Here is a 19,900-nt window from a genome sequence, read left to right as displayed (position 1 = left end):
TAGTACTCTTATTTGGCTATTCAGAAATGAAAGTGTTGACTCTAGTTGGGAATTAATTGGATTCAATTAATGAAAACAAAGATGTGGTAGAATGACATGGACACTAACTAACTGGCTTGAAGTGAGGAGACTGGAAATCTGACAGTGGAAAAGGGAAGGTCAGAATGGATCCAGGAAATACTCTGAAGGAAGATTCAAGAAGACTTAGTGATTGGTTGGAAGGAGAGAGGAGTCAAATTAACTCCCAGGTTTACTTGATCTCTCTGAGTTAAAAAAAGAAAGAAAAAAATAGGCTGAAGCTTTAAATTCTAAAACCCCTTTATGTGTTTTATTATTATAAGATAGTGATTATAAATTTTCAACCTCAAGATCTTGGTAAGAATACCATATAAATACCCCTTGTAATAGTTTGAGTGACTCTGGTGGTGGTGATTGGAGGAGAACCACTGATACCAGAAATATTAATTATTATAATTCTTTGTACACAACCATGCTTTCTTTGTTTTTCAAGAAGAGGAATGAAATTGCCTAGTGAAATTGCAGGCTTAAATACAATATAAGTAATTGATATACTATAGTATATTAATGTAAAAAGAAAGCTTAACTTAATTTGATCTTGAGCTGTAAATAACAAGTTATTAGAGACAGAAGTCCAGGCATGTTTCATTCCTGTATGATGAGCTTTTCTCACTGGGAGTAGGTAGGGAGTAGCTGAACACTTAGAGCTATTTAATCTCTTGATTTGGCAGCCATTGTAGTAAATTATCTGAATACATCCCTTTTCATCTTTCTGGTATCAGATGACTACTATATAAAGGCAATTTATCCCTCCTGCTCCTTCAGCATGCCACTGTTTTTTCTACCTTCTCAAAAAAATACCCATAGCAATTACTGTATTGTCTTTGTTTAAGAAAATACACACTATATATCCGTGTTCAGAACAGATAAATAAAGTTAGTATTTTGGTCTCTTCTTAATATCTCCTACCCTTGCTTTATCTCTCAAAGCCTTGTTTCCTTTTATTTTTTTCATTAAAAGATTATTCTTTCTATTTTCTATAATTAGTGTTTTCAACCACTCTTTTTAAAATATATTTTTATTGATTTCAGAGAAGGGGAGAGGGAGAGAGAGATAGAAACATCAATAATGAGAGTCATTGATTGGCTGCATCCTGCACAGCCCCTGCTGGGGATGGCGCCCTCAACCCAGGCATGTGCCCTGACCTGGAATCGAACCTCGATCTCCTGGATCCTAGGTCGATGCTCAACCGCTGAGCCATGTCGACCAGGCTTCAACCACTCTTGATCCTATTTCTGATTATTCTCTTTTTGTATATTATCAAATGGCACTTTGGAAATACCTAAGAGCCTCAACAATTGCTTTAAACTATTTGAGTAGCACTGTCAAATGCTCTTGGGGAAAGAATAATCCTATATTATTGCCCAAGAAAGTTACTGACTACCAAATTTATAAGGCATAAAGCAAAATGGAATTTATAGTGTAAAAATCCTTTGTAAAGAGACTTGATCATTAAAATTTTCACCTTTTTGAACTTTATTGAAATATAACTTACCATAAAATTCACCTTAAGTATATATACAGTTTACTGATTATATACAAAATTATGCAATCACCAGCCCAATCAAATTTTAGAATACACCCCCCCAAAGAAACTGTGTGCATTTCCAGTTACTCCCACTCCTACCCCAGCCCTAGGCAACCATTGCTCTACTTCTGTCTCTCTAGATTTTACCTTTGTGGGCATTTCATATAAATGGAATCATATATTATGTGATCTTTTGTTTTTGGCTCTTTTCACTTAGCATGGTGTTCATACTTATTATAGCATGTATCAGTACTTCATTCCTTTTTGATACTGAGTAGTATTCTAAATTGATATAACTCATTTGTTTATCCATTTACTAGTTGATAGACATTTGAGTCTATCATGTTTTTGGCTATTCTGAATAATTTTGTTATAAACATTTGCTTACAAGTCTTCTGTGGACATAAACTTTCATTTCACATAAATAAGTATGTAGGAGTAGAATTGCTGGATGGTATGGTAAATCTGTATTTAACATTTTAACAAACTGGCAAACTGTTTTCCAGAGCTACTGTACCATTTTTTATTCCCACAGTAATGTGTGAGGGTTCTAGTTTCTCCACATCTTTCCCAACACTTTTCATTGTCTGTTGTTTTTATTATAGCTGGTCTAGTGGTTGTGAAGTAGTATCTCATTGTGGTTTTGACTTGCATTTTTCTGATGATGTAAAGTCCTTCATTCTTTAAAAAAAAATGCAACATTGAATGTTCTTTAAAAGAACCTTTTTTTAAAAAAAAAAATATATCTTTATTGATTTCAGAGAGAGGAAAGGAGAGGGAGAGAGAGAGATAGAAACATCAATGAGGAGAGAGCCATTGATCGAGCCCACAACCCGGGCATGTGCCCTGACCGGGACTCGAACCCCAATCGCCTGGATCCTAGGTCGACGCTCAACCGCAGAGCCATGCCCGGCCGGGCTAAAAAAAAAACTTTTAACCTATGAAGAAATGAATATTTTTCCATATAAAAGGGAGACAGACTATCAATAAATGTTATCTTCTAAAGGAAAAATATTCAAATTCTATAGACTTTAAAAATTGTGTGTGTGTGTAATAAACAGGGTTAGTCTATGGATAAAGGATTCTGGTAGTTTGTACTAAAAAAGGTTGAACTAAAGACAGGTGAAAGCTGTTTCAAAATTATCATTTTTACATAGTATAAAATGGAATTGTTACTAATTCATTCAACATGTATATATAGAGCACTTTGTATGTGTCGGACGGTGTTCTAGGTCCAGGGAATATAAGAGTGAACACAAGCAAGGTTCTACCTTTCATGGAGCTTATATTCTAGTAGAGAAGACATAATAAACAGAAAGACATATATATCTAGTAGTGGCAAGTATTATCAAGAAAAATAGGGTAGGGTAGGGTAGGGTAGGGTAGGGTAGGGTAAGGAGATAGGGGAGTGAAGGTAGGTGCTATTTTAGAGTGTGGGTCAGGGAAAGCCACTAAGGAAGAAACCATAAGACTATATGAGGGGAAAGCGTTCCTCAGATACAGAGGACAGCAAATACACAGAGCCTTGAGATGAGATATTTTATCATTCATCCTCCACTGATCAGGCAAAGTTTGGCCTGAAATAAACATGAAACATCTTTGGTACATTAGAGCAAATGACTTCTTAAAACCTAATACATTTATAAAATGGAAATTATAATTTCTGCATCAGAAATTATAATGTAAAGGAGATACTGAATATAAAGCATCTATAGTTCTGTGTTAAGTGATAAAATGGTGGTAGCTAGTATTTTATTGGAAATTATTGTTGTTATTGTCACCCATTTTAAGCTTTCAAAATTAGTTTTCCAACTGATAGTCTTTAGTAGTCTTTGTTTTTGTATCTTTTAAAATTTACAAAATCTTAAATCAGATACTAATGCTTTAGGAATGTCATAATCTTAGTGAAATAGGACCATTGCCTCACCTTTAGACTATTATGCTTTTGATTATCATTCTATATTTATTTATTTTAAAAATATGAATGACATTAGAGACCTCTTTCTCTAATTATTTTTATTTCTCAAGGCTCTTTTGTGAAAAAGGTAACTTCATGTTTATTGATGAGTTGGATTCCAAAAAGTTGACTTTTTATAGATTGTGTAATAATCAGATTATACCTTTTGACAGAAAAAAGGGTCTACTCTGATAGTAATTAATTTCCAGGGGTATTAGTTGGTTTGTTTTTTGTCTCATTTGTGTTTTGGATCCAGCTTGTTCTTATCTCTTAAGGATTTTTTAAAGTCAGGTTTATTGAGTTATAATATACATCTAATAAAAATTCACCCATTATATTGCATAGTTCTGACAGTTGGGTAACTACCACCATAATCAAGAAACAGTTCTTTGTGGACTTTGACCATCACTGATGTCAATATTTTTAGATATGTATGGATGTATGTATGTGTGTGTTTCCCTCTGGGATTGATCTTCTGCACTCTTTTCTGAAGTGTATAAGCCTGGCTGCAAGCGTCTGTGAGGCAAGTGGTAGAAAAAAGGTTAGACGTCTCAAGATTTAGTATGTAAACTTTCAGTTGATTCCCAACCCCCCTTTAGAATATGTTCCTTTCACCCTCATTTGTGACTGGTGTTTCCCATCCCAGAGACTTTGTTTTTACATTTTCTACACTATAAAGCTCTAGTATTTTACTGGAATGGAGAAGGGTATATAGGGATCCATGTGTCTTAAATGGGTAATCAATCATTCTACTTGTTTTTAAGCCCTTTTTTTTTTTTTTTAATATATCTTTACTGATTTCAGGGAGAGGAAGGGGGGGGGAGAGAGACAAATAGATCGAGCCCACAACCCGGGCATGTGCCCTGACCAGGAATCGAACCTCGATCGTCTGGATCCTAGGTCGACGCTCAACCCCTGAGCCACACCCGGCCAGGCTAAGCCCATTTTTATCCTCACTTCTTGAGATCCTCAGTTTTGCTGATTCCTGAACCTTTGGGGGATTCTGCTTTTCACCTTTCCTTGCTGCTGGTTTAAGATTTGGCTTTCTCAAATCTGCCACATCATTTATCACTTATACTTTACTGGTTCTAAAATGCTACCATCATTTCCTCTTCTTTGTCCTTATGGGTTTTATGTCTTTAAATGGGGTCTCAGGGACCCCATTGTAATGGGGTCTCAGGGAAGGGTAGAAGTAATTGCATATGTTTAGTCTGCTATCTTTAAATGTCTCCCTTCCTTTAAAAAAAAAAAAGCAAAAAAAAGCCCTAGCCAGTTTTGTTCAGTTGGTTGGAGTGTTGTCCTGAAAGGTTGTTGGTTCGATTGCCGTGGGCACATACCTAGGTTGCAGGTTCAATCCCCGGTATGGAAGGCAACCAATTGATGTTTTCTCTCACATCAGTGTTTCTCTCTCTCTCTCTCTCTCATCCCCTCTCTAAAATCTATAAGCATATCCCCGGGTGAGGATTGGAAAAAATAAAAAGCTTACCTGGTGGACACAAGACCCTTTATGATCTAGCTTCTGCCTATCTCTTCCAGCCTCATTTCTCACTCTGCTGCAATCTACCCCTAGCCTAAGCTCCGGGCACATGCATCTGCTTAAGATAATGCTAAACAAACCATGTTGCTTCATGCCTTTCAATTCTTCACATGCTGTTTGTCCTTTAAGACTCTCCTTAGTGAAGCTTTGCTCACTCACATGGGTGGCCCTCTGTCAGTGCTTATTGTATTGCTGTAGTTAGTTACTTTTTTAAAAGTCTCACCTGAGAGGTTTCTTAACCTGGGGGTACAGGTGGAAGGGCTGTTCATGGATCAGATATAATTGGAGGAATAGGAGAGTGTAGATTATTTTTTCAAAGGTAGAAGAAAGCTTTGGAGAGCTAGCTGCAAGAATGAAAGAAAAATGTAAGGATTTGGAATAAGCAAGTCAGATATATATAGTTTGACTTTGGTTCTTCTGGCTGCTTGTGGTGATATATGTAATTTTGTTCCAAAACTTTAGGCTTCTGTAGAATTAGATGCCATAAATATTACTATTATACATATAGACCTCATTTCATGACCTGTAAATTTAAATTTAATATATGGCTAGTGATGATGGAAAATTGGGAGATTGACATTTTATGTTGACCCAAAATACATGCCATGTTATTGTTTACTGGTGGCAACTAAAAAGAATGAGAACAGAAAGAGCCTTAGTTTCCTGAAATGCCCTGTCTGTGCTTCCTCTGTATTTAAGGTTTTTAAAAATTTATAAATTAGAATGTGTTCCCTGCTTTACTCATAAGCCTTTTTTATATGGTGAGGAGCTGTTGTTGTATTTTTATATGTGTATTAAGGAAATGATCAGGCTCTTTTGCTTTTTGTATTTTCCATTTATTATTTTTATTTTGTTGTCTAGGTATTTAAGAGATTATGGCATCTGAAACCCACAATGTTAAAAAACGGAACTTTTATAATAATATTGAGGATCATTCCATTGATCTTCCTAGAAAAAGGATCTCTAATTTTACTAATAAGAACATGAAGGAGGTAAGTCCATGGTTTCTAGGTAACAGGTAAGACAGTATCTTAATCTATTCAGGCTAAGAATACCATAACAGAATACCATAGACTGGGTGGCTTCAGACAACGGAAACTTATTTCTCACAGTTCTAGAGGCTGGGAAGCTCAAGATCAAGGTCCAGGCAGACTTGGTGTCTGGTGAGGGCCCACTTCCTGCTTCATAAATGGCTGTCTTCTCGCTATGTCTTAGCATGGTGGAAGGAGTGAGAGAGCTCTCTGGGGTCTCTTTTGTAAGAGCACTAATCTCATTCATGACCCAGTCACCTCCCCAAAGCCCTACCTCCTAATATCATCACTGGGGGTTAGGATTTCAACTTGAATTTGGGGGAGACAGTCTTTTGTTTCATCACAGGTAATTTAAACTGTTAGGTCTATGGATAGTTCTGGTAAAATTATTTAAAGAACAGAGGTACTAATTCTGCTTAACGTGCCATAATTAAGTAGAATTAATAAAATATTGAAAACTTTATATTCTGAAAGCTAAAAACTTTTTGTCCAGTATACTGGTTTGATAGGATATAATTCTAATACTTTAATATTAAAGAGGAATCATAGAGGTGCTTTTTGTTCACCATTGCAAGGCATATGAGCATTGATATAATTTCTTTTAAATCACATTAAAATTCAACTTATTAAGTACCCTTTAATATGTTACTAGTGGCATGGAAAATAGGAGATGTTGTTGTAACTAATGATTGAGATAGAGCATTAAAACTGAAAAAAACTTTAATCTGAAAAACTTAATTGTTGAATCACAGATTTGTTAATATCAATCATAAAGTTTATATAGCTTTATTAAAAAACTTAAATATGCTGCAACTATCTATTTTAATTTTTCAGGTTAAGAAATCTCCAAAACAGTTGGCTGCTTACATAAATAGGTAAGAACATCTTTAAAGTTTGTGGGAAACAGAAAATATTGAAAGCTGGGTAAAAGTAGGGAAAAAATAACTATTTTATTATAATAATTAACTTATTATCAGACAGTTCCTTTGTGCTAGGCACTGTGCTAAACATACCAATATTATCTCTAGTCCTTACAACAGTCCTACTGCGTAGGTTTCATACTCCCTAATAATTGATGAGGAAAACTAAAGATCAGAGAAGTTAAGTGATTTGTTCAGGGTTATACACCCAGAAAGTGGTTAAAATGGCATTCATTCTCAGATCTGCCAAACTGCTGCCTCTCAAAATGTGATCAGAGGACCCTGGGGGTCCCTGAAGCACTTTCAAGGTTTTTGAGTTCACTATATTCATATTAATACCAAGACATTATTCACCATTTTCATTTATATTCTCTTATAAGTGTACAGTAGAGTTTTCCAGAGGCTACATTTGATATAATAAGATTGAATGGAAAAGCAGATAATGAGAATACAGCTGTCTTTTCTTAAACCAGATATTAGAGATTTTGCAAAGAGGTAGAACAGTGCCATTCTTCTCACTATGTGTGTGTGTGTGTGTGTGTGTGTGTGTGTGTGTATATATATATACACACACAGGATTTTATAAAATTTTCTGCGTTAGCCCTGGCCCTCTGTGGCTCAGTTTGTTGTGCATCATCCTGAGCACCAAAAAGGTTGCTAGTTCAATTCCTGGTCAGGACACATGCCTGGGTTGTGAGTTCAATCCCCAGTGGGGGGATTGATGTTCCACTCTTAAATGGCTGTTTCTCCTTCTCCCTTCCTCTCTCTCTCAAAATCAATAAAAATATTTTTTTTAAATTCTGTGTTACTCTCTAATGAGGCTATTAGTTTTAGATGAGTTAACAGATTTTCTCAATTTTAGTTCCTAACATAATAAATATCAGTATTTCCCACATAAAAAAAAATTATTTTGAGACCTCAAGAATTAAAAAAAATTTTAATTAAATTTATTGGGGTGAATTGGTTAATAAAATGATATAGATTTCAAATGTTCAGTTCTAATACGTCATCTGTATATTGCATTGTGTGCTCACCACCAAAGTCTAGTCTTTTTCCATCACCGTATAACCGACTCCCTCTACCCTTTACTACCCTCCCACCACTCTTTTTTCTGGTAACCACCACACTGTTATCTGTGTCTATGAGTTTTGTTTGTTTGTCTTGTTTGTTTGTTTGTTGCTTTCAGTTTTATATCCCACATATGAGGGAAGTCATATAGTTCTTAACTTTCTCTGTCTGACTTATTTCACTTATCATGATATTCTCAAGATCCATCCATGTTGTCAGAAATGGCAGTATTTCATCTTTTCTTATGGCTGAGTAGTATTCCTTTGTATATATGTACATCTTCTTTTTCCAGTCATCTGTCAAAGGACACTTCAGTTGTCTCTATATCTTCACCATCGTGAATATGCTACAGTGAACATGGGTGTACATATATCTTTTAGAATAAATCAAGTTTTTTGGGTGGACACCCAGAAGAGGGGTTGCTGGGTCATATGGTAACTCTGTGCTTGTTCTTTTTTTTTTAATCTTCACCTGAGGATATTTTTTCCAGTGCTTTTCAGAGAGAGAGAGTAGAAGGGAGAGAGAAAGAGAGAGAAACATCAGTATAGAGTCATTGATTGGCTGCCTCCCACCCAGGGCCGGGGATTGAGTCTGCAACTGAGGTACGTGCCCTTGACCCAAATCGAACCCAGGACCCTTCAGTCCCAGGGCCGACACTTTAACCACTGAGCCAAACCAGCTAGGGCGGTAACTCTATTCTTAATTTTTGGGGGAACTTCCATACTGTTTTCCATAGTGGCTGTACCAGTTTCTATTCCCACTAGTAGTGAATGAGAGTTCCCTTTTCTCCACAACCTCTCCAACACTTATTACTTGTCTTGATAATAGCTATTCTAACAGGTGTGAGGTGGTATCTCATTGTAGTTTTGATTTGCATTTTCCTAATAGCTAGTGAAATTGAGCATCTTTTTATATATCTGTTTAGCCATTTCTCTGTCTTCTTGGGAGAAGTGTGTTCAGAAGACCTCAAGAATTTTTAAGAGTACAAAGCATCCTGAGGCCAAAATATTTGAGAAACACTATACTAAACCTTGAAATGTGCTCTATTGTGGTTTCTTATTCAAATAAAATTAAATATACTTCAACCTAATGAAAATAAACTTTAAAATATTCAAATATGTATAATTATTTGTCACTTTGTTAGAAAAAGTTTAGGTGACTAGAAATTGTTATAATTTTCTTACTCCCAGAATGGCCTGTAATATTTTATTTTAAAAGCATCTAGTCATTATGCCACTTTTTATTTTCATTTGGTATAAAGTATCATCCTTTTCATTACTTTTTAGATGGTTTGTAATTTCCCACTTTGATCTAAAATTTAAGATTTTTAAAAATTCTGTTTACTTCTATTTTTACTGGATTGTAATTACACAGTGTGACCTATTAAATCTTTCTGTTTAAAAATTTTTAAAGGTTTTGATGTGTGTTTTTGTTGTTATTTTTTTCATTTTTACAGAACAGTTGGACAAGCTGTGAAAAACCCAGATAAACTACGTAAGGTGATCTTCCACAGAAAGAAAGTTCATTATCCTTTTCCAAATTCTTGTTCTAAAAAGAAACAGTCCCCTAGAAGTGGGGGCTGTGACATGGCAAATAAAGAAAATGAACTGGCTTGCGCAGGCCACCTGCCTGAAAAATTACACCATGATAGTCGAACATATTTGCTTAACTCCAGTGATTCTGGTTCTTCACAGACAGAAAGTGCATCATCAAAATACAGTGGGTTTTTTTCTGAGGTAAGTTTATAAACTTAACTTTATTCTTGTTGTACTATTGGTTTTTTTCTCTGCCACATTCTTCTAGCAGAATAATTTGCCACCCATTGAATTCAGATTTATTTGAAACAGTTGTAACTCCCTGACACAATTTTCCTGATTAAACAAATTTGAATCAGTAGTTTATTCCATTTCTCTTAAGTTAGTGATATCTGAGGTAGATTGAAATGATTGATTAGCTGCTATAAATATCCAGAATGACAGGTTGGCCAGTGGAGATTTAAAGGAAAAGAAAAGAAATCTTGCTTAAAAAGTGGACCACCATAGCCCATCTGGGCGTGGCTGAGCGTTGACCCGGGATCCAGACGATCGGGGTTCGATTCTCCGTCAGGGCACATGCCCGGGTTGCAGGCTTGATCATAAAAAGTGGACCACCAGCCTGGCTGGGCATGGCTCAGCGGTTGAGCATTGACCTAGGATCCAGGAGATTGTGATTCAATTCCCGGTCAAGGCACGTGCCTGGGTTGTGGGCTCGATCCCCATTGTGCAGGAGGCAGGCGATCAGTGGCGACTCTGTCATCACTGATGTTTCTATCTCTCTCCCTCTCCCTTCTTCTCTCTGAAATCAATAAAGCTATATTTTTTAAAAATATAAAAATAAAAATAAAATGGTCATAAGCGATAAGCGTGTAGTATAGGTGAATGAAGACGAGCGTCATTATTTAGAATAATAATTACAAGTAAATAAGATTAAATAAAGGTAGAAAATACAGTGTTATTAAAATAAAGCCATAATGAAGTGATGCAAAAAAAGATTCTTTTTGCTAGTGAAAATGTTCTCAAAAAATTAGATCCTGGAGTAATAGAAAGTTAGCAATGCTAGGAGAAGTGAAGGAGGTGTGTATAGTATATGTGAGAAAAGAGGGAGGAAGGAAGGAGAATTTGGCTTAATATTGAATTATCATGGAGCCCAGAGAACAGGATGGTAACTTAACCTTAGTTTTAAAGAGAATCACTGTCATACTAATTCATTCACAAATACTTATTGAGGGTTCCCTACTGTGTAATGCATTCTGCAGACTCTAAGGGGAGAGATTGGTGGGTGAAAAACAGACACTGCTCCTGCTTTCATGTAGTTACAGAAGTGAAGAGGCCAACACTAATCAGATAATCATAGAAATGACAAACTTTGAAGGAAAGTAACATGTAACTATATAACCCAGAAATCTGGCCTTGATTGGGATCCCAGCTGATTCTTCAGTTGTCTTGAGAGAATAAACATTGAGTGCAAATGCTTTTTAAAAAAGTTGCAGTTGTGATTTGAATTAGTGCCATGGTATAAGACATTTTTTCAAGGCCCGCTTTTTACTTTGTTCTCTGATTTTTATTGCTTTTCACAAACCTTTCTTTTTCCTGATTGACTAGTGCCTGCTCTAAAAACCTAAATCTAAAAGTGATACCATATTATTTTGTCAAAGTTAAAGTACACATAACCTTTGATCTAACTATTCCAGTCTAAAATTGACCTTACACAAGTATCTGTACAAGTACACATATTTACATATATAAGAATGTTCATTGGTGCATAGCTTTAATAGGGAAAAGTCAGAATCAATCTAAATAAACATAAAGACAATATGTAGTTGTTTTCCAAAAATTAGGTTGATCTTTGTTTTAACATTAATAAATCTTCTTAAAATATAAGTGAAAAAGCAGGGTTTTCAAAAATATACATAATATTTTAATTTTATAAATAGCTGATTTGTCTTTGTCTAGAAAATAGTATGGAAAGATGCACACCAGTTTGTTAACTGTGGTTACCTCTAAGCAGTCTCATTAGATGTTTTTGTGGGCAGGTAGTTACTTTTAATTTTATGCAGTTCTGCATTATTTAAGCTTTTTTTATATTTAATTTTTTCTTTTTAATCCTCGCCTGAGGATATTTTTGCTTTCCAGAGACAGTGGGAGGGGTAGGGAGGGGGAGGGAGAGAGGGAGAGAGAGAGAGAGAGAGAGAGAGAGAGAGAGAGAGAGATGTGAGATGTGAGAGAGACACATTAATTGGTTGCCTCCTGCACACACCCCAACAGGGGCCCAGGATAGAGCCTGCAGTGGAGGTATGTGCCCTTGGCTGGAATCAAACCCGAAACCCTTCAGTCCTCAGGCAGACACTCTAACCGCTGAGCCAAACCGGCTGGACTTTTTATAACAGGAATATATTACTTTATTTTATAGGAAACACATATAAATGAGTCAGTTTAAATACTTGTCACAGAACTGAATTTTTATGGTTCCTTTTTTATGTGCTATTCAATAAATGACTTGCCTATATGTTTACCTTTTCCTTTAAGCCATATTATAAATTGAATCCTTTTATAGGTGAACTAGAAAGAATTTATTTCATAAATTATTGATATTTAAAAGAAAAATGGTAGCAAATAAGAAAAAGTACTGGTTAAAAAAAAATAGCTCCTAACTTTCTTTAGATCATTTGTTTACAATGTTCAACTGCAATATACACACACACACACACACACACACACACATACATATATATTTTAATATATCTTTATTGATTTTAGAGAGAGGAAGGGGGGCAGAGAGAGAAACATCAATGATGAGAGAGTTGTCATTGATCGGCTGCCTCCTGCATACCCCCGACTGGGGACCAAGCCCACAACCTGGGGCATGTGCCCTGACCAGGAATTGAACCTTGATCTGCTGGATCCTAGGTCGATGCTCAACTGCCGAGCCACACCGACTGGGCTATATATATTTTTTTGGTGGGTCCGTAAATGGAGTTACCTTTGTATAATTTTTCTGTTTTTTAAAAATTTTTTATTGGATTTATTGGGATGACATTGGTTAATAAAATTATATAGGTTTCAGGTGTACAATTCTATAATACATCATCTGTACATTGTATTGTGTGTTCACCACCCAGAGTCGTCTCCTTCAGTCACCATTTATCCCCTCTACCCTCTTCTATCTGCCCCCACCCTCCTTTCCCTCTGGTAATCACCACCTTTGTATAATTTTAAAATATGTTTACCAGAATAATTTAATTGAAAAGATGATTTCCTATCATATTTCCGTGTGCTTTTTAAGAAATTCGATTATTGCCTTTTAGGTTTCTCAGGACCATGAAACAATGGCACAAGTTTTGTTCAGCAGGAATTTGAGATTGAATGTAGCTTTAACTTTCTGGAAAAAAAGAAGTATAAGTGAACTTGTAGCTTATTTGGTGAGGTAAGTGTGACCTTTTATGCTTTTTGTTCAATAAAAGTAATTTCCAATGTGTTACCTAGAAGTGTCTCTTTTTTGTTATTACTGGCTAAAGTTTTAAACCTCTGTATTTAGCTTCAATAGAGACAATATGGTTTAAATTACATTTATTACCAGTCTAAGAGCAACCAAAATACAGAAAACTGTTTTATCAGGCTGAATAAAGTTGTTACCTTTTCTAAGATTCTTATCTATAAAACTAAGAGATACGAGTATGGGAAAACTAAACCTTTAAGAGTCCCCTATGAGTGAAAATTTTAAACATTACTTTCTCAAATGTTACCTTAGTGAGGCCTTCCTTGGCCACCTTATTTAAAAGTACACATTTCTTTACTCTATCTTACCTGTTTTATTTTTCTCCATAGCACTTACTACCATCTACATGTTCTATATATTTTACTTGTTTATATGTTTGTTGTCTGTCTCTGCCTTCTCACACACATACACACCCATGCTCACGCACATACTAGAATGCAAACCCTGTCTCTGTTTATTGCTGTACCCTCAGTATCTGGCTAATCATAGACACAGATTATTGGTCGAATGAGTGAATTTCTCAGAAGCAGTGTGAAGTTCATCATATGAAAATAATTGAGGAAATCAGCTCTCTAAGCAATGCTATTCTTTTTGTTCCCACAGGATAGAAGACCTTGGAGTGGTGGTGGATTGCCTTCCTGTGCTTACCAATAGGTAAAAAGAATATTTTTCAGAAAACAAATTAGTTTTAAAAAAGGAAAAATTATGACCTGTTCATATTTTTATAACTTAGTATTTATTTTAGTTTACAGGAAGAAAAGCAATATATCTCACTCGGCTGCTGTGTAGACTTGTTGCCTCTTGTAAAGTCACTACTTAAAAGCAAATTTGAAGAGTAAGTGCTAATCTGAATCTCAATTCATTTTCCTTTTTCAACATCCTTGATTTTGTGCCCCGTGAGTGCATTAGTAGTAGATTGAATTCCATGGGACATACGTGGTTACTCTTTTCAAGTTGGTTATAGTCTAATTAGGAAAAGAATATGAAGTGACTAAAGACAATTACAAAAGCATCTATAAACAAGTTACATAAAATACAGTTTTATGAAATAAATGTTTAAAAGGAGGAAAGATCAATGTAATGTGTTTTTTTGAGTAGGGGGAGTATCATTTTTTTGTAAAGACTACCTAGATGAAAACACTTGAATTTTGTAACAAAATGTCATTTCAGATATATAATAGTTGGTTTAAACTGGCTTCAAGCAGTCATAAAAAGGTGGTGGTCAGAACTATCATCCAAAACAGAAATTATAAATGATGGGTGAGTATACCTTTAAAGATAACCTCATGCTCCTAAATCACCCCCCCCCCCCAGAAAAGCAGCTGGATTAAGCTAGGTGATAATTTTTTTTCATGATCATCAGTATATAATACTTATCCTTTTTGTTTCTAGGGAAATATTAAATTGGAATACTGTTCATATGAGAAAATTACACATAGAAGTTCAATTCCAGAGCCCAGTAACCCCCTGTACTACTTTTAGCAAAACTCTACTCTTCATTGTATTTTATTTTTTATTATTGATTTACTTATTTATTTTAGAATAAAAATCTTTGTTACATGAGGTAAGATAGGAAAAAAGGGGATTTATTTGCCTTTCCGAGCCTTGATTTTCCTCAGATAGAACTCCAGCTCCTTGCCCTCGAGCACATAGCCATCTGCTTGGCCACACTGGCCTGGTCTTGAAGTGATAGGTGCAAGAAGCTTGCCCTGCTAGTCTGGCTCCTCTGGAAGACTGCTGATTTTGGCATTCTTTTTCCTTTCATTATATTTCTTCTGAATTTTCTTTGATCTTTTTTTTGTTTAAAATCTCTTCCTCCTCAGGAGTCAGCTTGGCTCCCTTCGTGTGGCCCAGGGGCAGTGCCTAGTGGGACTGGTGCCTCTGTGGGTAGGGTGTGCTGTCAATGAGCACGACGCAGTTCTTTACTAGGGTCTTAGTGCGGACCAGTTTGTTGTTGGGTGCATCATAGACAACATCAGTAATCCTTGTTTTGCATGGACAACACTGAGCCCCAGGAGAAGTTGCCCACGTCCAGCCTCAAGGCTCAGTACTTCTTGTTGCCTCCCCACACGTGCACTGTGTGTATGCTCCAGGGTCTAATCTTAGTGTTGGCAGCAGGGTGTCCCAGCTCTTATTTTTGCTGCTTGTGATAGGGCTTTCTCTTGCCCCGTGTTGTAATGCTTGTGCCAGTGGTCCCGAGAGATGCCCATAGCTCTGCACTGGCTTCCTACTCTTCATCTTAGAAGGAAAAAGCACAGCAGAGGTTGAACCATTATAATGAGTAAGGGAGAGAAAAGAGATGGCCTTTAGTGGAATAAGTAATGAGACACAGGAATGGAGGCATCCTGCAAGGTCCTTTGGCTACCTAGACATTAACTTCAGAACCCAATATGGACAGTTACAATTCTAAAAACTGTATTATAATCATCATAACTTGAGTATTTCCTTGATGTGAAAATATGTAGGTATTTTACCAAATGAGCCAGATTATCATGAAGCTACAAAAAATATCTCCCAATGGTTTCCTTAAAGTTTATATATAGTTTTCTTTTTAGACTCAAAATTTCCTACTGCATACCCAAGAACAAGTTGTCTAAGTGCTTCATGCCTAGTTTTCTTACCTGCATTAACAAGTAACCTTTAATTTCTGTGATTGGCATGTACTATTTTAGAACTGCTTGACTTCAATTAGTATAATTTTCTCTGGTAAGTACTTAACTGTTTTCATTAAATGTATTTACTACCAAAGTTCATATCATATTATATTTGCATTTTCCTTTTTCCTCCTAGAAATATTCAGATTTTAAAACAACAATTAAGTGGATTGTGGGAACAAGAAAACCATCTTACTTTGGTTCCAGGATATACTGGTAATATAGCTAAGGTAATCTATCTTTAAGCGTAAAATTTAAGGTTAAAATCAATATTTAAGCTTAGTTAAAATTTAGAAATAATATGTGAGTATTATGCAGTTCGAAATGAACTCTCTAAAATCTTGAGGCAAAGTAATTCAGTAATACTCAGTAAGGTCTACAGTTAATTTCTTATTTGCAAATGCTTATGGTCTTCTGGATATGAATGTGACTTTGACAGGGAACGCAAGAATTACAGATAAGACAGAATGTGTTTGATATACAGCCACAGAAATAATGTGCTAGAGGTTATTTAATGACCTAGTTCCAATCAAAGAAAAATATTTGAAAAAGCTAAAAATCCAGGTAAAGAAGGCATCCGAAGAGTAGGTGAGGAATACAATTAAATGGTTTGGGGGATAGTATATTTTATTTGACTTTGGCTAATGTCATGCTCTTTGGGAAAGTAAACTGTTCATATCACAGTATGAATTGATTTGCTTGTCTCTTAAAGGAAAAGGTACATTGGACTTTAATATTTAAACTCCAGAAAACATTGGCATATAAAATACATATAATTTCAGAAAAAAGCCATTGTTAAATCTATTCACCTTTTTACTGAGCATATTGCTATCATAAATGAGCATTAGCCAGAAATATAAAAGCGTTCTTTAATTTAAAAATATATAATATACTAAATAAGACGATTTACGTTATAGACTTGTAAAAATCTTCTTGGATACTTCAAGAAATGAAGCAAGATGATGTACAAATGTGTGTTACCACTGTGTATAATTTTACTTTGTAGAATTTTTAATGATTAAAATCTTATAAGCAGAAATCAGTTTCCCAGTAGTATTTTCCTGTTGTTCTTTTGATATTGGGGGAAAAATGAAGTGTAAAAGCTGAAAAAAAGTGGAATACTTTTAGAACATACATAATATATCACATTGTTCTGGAGGGATCTTATATTCTTGGTAATAGAACTGAAAAATTATTGTTTTCTTAGAAATTTGCTTTTCATTGTAATTTTTTATAAAGGGAGAAGCTTTATTGTGAACATGAGATTAAGACAATATTGAGTGATTAAAAGTTCTCTGAAGTTGCTTAAGCTATGATAAAAACCTCCTTTACAATATTAAAACCTCAATTATAGTTTTCTTGAAGGTAGAAATCAGAAACATAGGCTGTCATCAAACTGAGGGAATTGCTGTGAATGATTTAATGAACCTGCCTAGCTATAAAGGCAGAGTTGCTTGATCACAGGAACCAAACCATTTACTCAGCATTTAGCAAACATTTATTGAGCATGTGCTGTGTGCCAGGCCCTGTGCTAACCAAATGCAGATTAAGAAGTTGAGTAAGACACAGTTTTTACCCTCAAAAGTTTACAAAGGGAAACTAAAGCAAATCAAGTAACAAAAAGGGAGAAGAAAGGGGTTGAGTATATGTGTATTTCATGTATAGCTAATGGAATGCTTTTGTTTTATTCTCTAAGGATGTAGATGCTTATTTATTACAGTTGCATTGAAAGACTTCATCTACTAAAGAGCATTTGGTTGTTCAAAGCATCCCTGGACTCTGTGATTTCTGAATAAGTCTCATTGGAGAACTGTGAACTGTGGAAGAAATCAGAACCTTTTTTTTTTAAAGCCACATAATAAAACCACTAACAAAACGCTAACGATCTACTTCACATTGAAGTGGAAAATTATCCGAAAGGAGCAGCTTCAACTTGAGTGAGGTGAAAGCGCACCGTGAAGAAGATTGTTCACCTTTGCTGCACTTGGGATTTATATGGTTATTTGGCAACATTGTTTAAGAACTACTGGATCTTAATGCAGTCCTGCATAAGAATATACTTTATACTTTGTGAAAAATAAGACAGAACTTATTACTAGGAACCGCAAAGACCAATCATCATTACTTTTTTTTAAGATTGTGTTTTATAAGGAAACACTCAAATGTGTGCAGCTATTTTCTTATGTTAAAAAGACTTTGAAAGTTTAAGACATCATAGCAAATAATACTAAAGGTTGTTTTTCCACACTGAGATACTCTGTATACAAAATGCCTTAATTATTAATAAGCCAATGTGTATAATACCAATATCTGTTTTTAAAAAATTAAAACCAACCATGCTTCTGGCATGAAAATTATGGAATTAAATCAGGGGTTTCCATTCATGTAGAAGGTTGTCGTCAGAACTTATTCCACACCATCTTTAAAACTTGAGAATATTTTTGATATTTCTGAGTTTTTTTGGCCAGAATTGTCATGTCATGTACTTATGTATTATTCCTATATAAAAGAGGTGAATATGTATTTGTATGAGTGCTTGTCTGGAAGTGTTCAGAGAATTGGCTAATTTATATTCACTTTCTATTGTATATAGACTTCTGATATTTCAGTTCTGTATCATTTAAGCTTCATTTGAGTAAATTTACTAAATATTCCCATTTTTTGATTTTTAAAAATCTGGTTTTGTATGAATTCTAATTCTTTTTCACTACATTATAATTTAAAGAATTACATACAATGCTTTAGAAATGTTTACAGTTAGTGCTGATCTTGTATTTTAAATTCCAGTTCCAACACTACATATTACTACCTCCTCCAATGGTTGGTGTGAAATGCCAGCAGACTGTATGAGGTCTTTTTCTTTTTAATACTACCTTTGGTGTCAATGAACCCACTTGTGGAATGTCATCACAGCTGTATATCTTAGCCTGTCTTGAGAGTGAGTGGGAATTAAATACCACTATTGGTTTGTACATCATCTCATCTTTAATGAGCCCGAAAGGCATCTGAGCAAAGATTTTAATATCAAATTTCTATGCAGTAATCTTTCAAGCACTTGAATGTAAGTCTAGCATTTACCCAAGTTGCAACTACTGATGTGAATCATAAACAAGCATCTTTCTTGCTTTAAAAATATTAAAAATGTTATCTTTTACTGATTTCTCCTTTTGTGTAGCTATATTTCATATAGCTATATATTCTTCACAGTGAACATCACTTGTAGTAATTGGCTATTTTCTTAAATCTTTAGATTAGGATAATTTCAGATTACTGCACTTCTGTGATTTGAGAGTTGAGTCATTTAAGAAGTTGTTTTTAGGAGGTGGGAATTTGAATCGGAAACCTACGTCATCTCTGTGAAACCTTAAGATGATGAAATATAACCTTCCTTTGTTCCTATTCCTTTAGTTATCACTTTATCTAACAGTTTGAACCAGTTAACTCAGAGTGTGGTGCTACTGAGGCTAAGGACAGGAGCTCGATCCTTTTACAGGTTCATTCACTTTACACACATACACAGAACTATTCATGGCTAGAGACTGCACCTTTTCTTAAGTATCCATCTCACAAATTCAGCTTTTGGTCACAAGGAAGATGGTGTATATAGCTTAGCATAAACCCTTCACCTCAAATAGAAAGGTAACTCAAATAATTGGTTTATGTAATACCATAGACTTTTAATCTAATATTTAAAACAATATTATATTAAAAATAATATATCTAAAATGCTGTGTCACTATAATTTTCTGTGGGTAAGATCATTAACTAAACAGTACCTTCTAAAAATTAAACTCCAGTAAATCAAACCATTAAAAATTAAGTACAAATGCAAATGAAACATAATAAGAAAATTTACTATCCTTTTTAACAGGGTTGTCCTAACTTTGGGTTTGTTGAAGGAGAGTAGATATTCCATTTTATTTACTTGGAGCTAAATAAAGCAGCAGTCTTTAGCTCACAAAGATTATTCAATAGCACACACTTCTGATTCTTGGCCTTTGCAATTTGTCTTAGTACCTACCTCTCTCATTGACCCAGTAATGATTAGTATTACTTGATTTTAAGATTCTTGGATAAAAGATGTTAGATAAGT

At 35.0% G+C, this 19,900-nt stretch overlaps 1 protein-coding gene and 1 pseudogene across 3 annotated transcripts in view; one reads left to right on the top strand and one right to left on the bottom strand.

Moving 5' to 3' along the window:
* KATNBL1 (katanin regulatory subunit B1 like 1) overlaps window positions 1–18,961 on the top strand; it is a 33,008-nt gene extending 14,047 nt beyond the window's left edge. For 2 of the 3 annotated variants that reach the window (XM_016199535.2, XM_016199536.2), the window contains exons 2-10: window positions 5,962–6,092; window positions 6,966–7,006; window positions 9,576–9,855; window positions 12,963–13,081; window positions 13,757–13,807; window positions 13,899–13,988; window positions 14,324–14,413; window positions 15,944–16,037; window positions 17,504–18,961. In XM_016199535.2, the coding sequence (XP_016055021.1) occupies window positions 5,976–6,092; window positions 6,966–7,006; window positions 9,576–9,855; window positions 12,963–13,081; window positions 13,757–13,807; window positions 13,899–13,988; window positions 14,324–14,413; window positions 15,944–16,037; window positions 17,504–17,536 (915 nt within the window). In that variant the 5' untranslated portion in view covers window positions 5,962–5,975 and the 3' untranslated portion in view covers window positions 17,537–18,961. The remainder of the gene's footprint in view (window positions 1–5,961; window positions 6,093–6,965; window positions 7,007–9,575; window positions 9,856–12,962; window positions 13,082–13,756; window positions 13,808–13,898; window positions 13,989–14,323; window positions 14,414–15,943; window positions 16,038–17,503) is intronic. The other variant, XM_016199537.2, reaches the window with a different exon arrangement.
* Window positions 14,740–15,363, bottom strand: LOC107526950 (small ribosomal subunit protein eS8 pseudogene; annotated as a pseudogene).
* Window positions 18,962–19,900: the final 939 nt, after the last annotated feature.

Source organism: Miniopterus natalensis, chromosome 1 (genome assembly GCF_054644295.1).
Source record: "Miniopterus natalensis isolate mMinNat1 chromosome 1, mMinNat1.hap1, whole genome shotgun sequence".
NCBI classification, from domain to species: Eukaryota; Metazoa; Chordata; class Mammalia; order Chiroptera; family Miniopteridae; genus Miniopterus; species Miniopterus natalensis.
The sequence above is the reverse complement of the archived record's forward strand: the minus strand, read 5'-3'. Positions and strand labels throughout refer to the sequence as shown.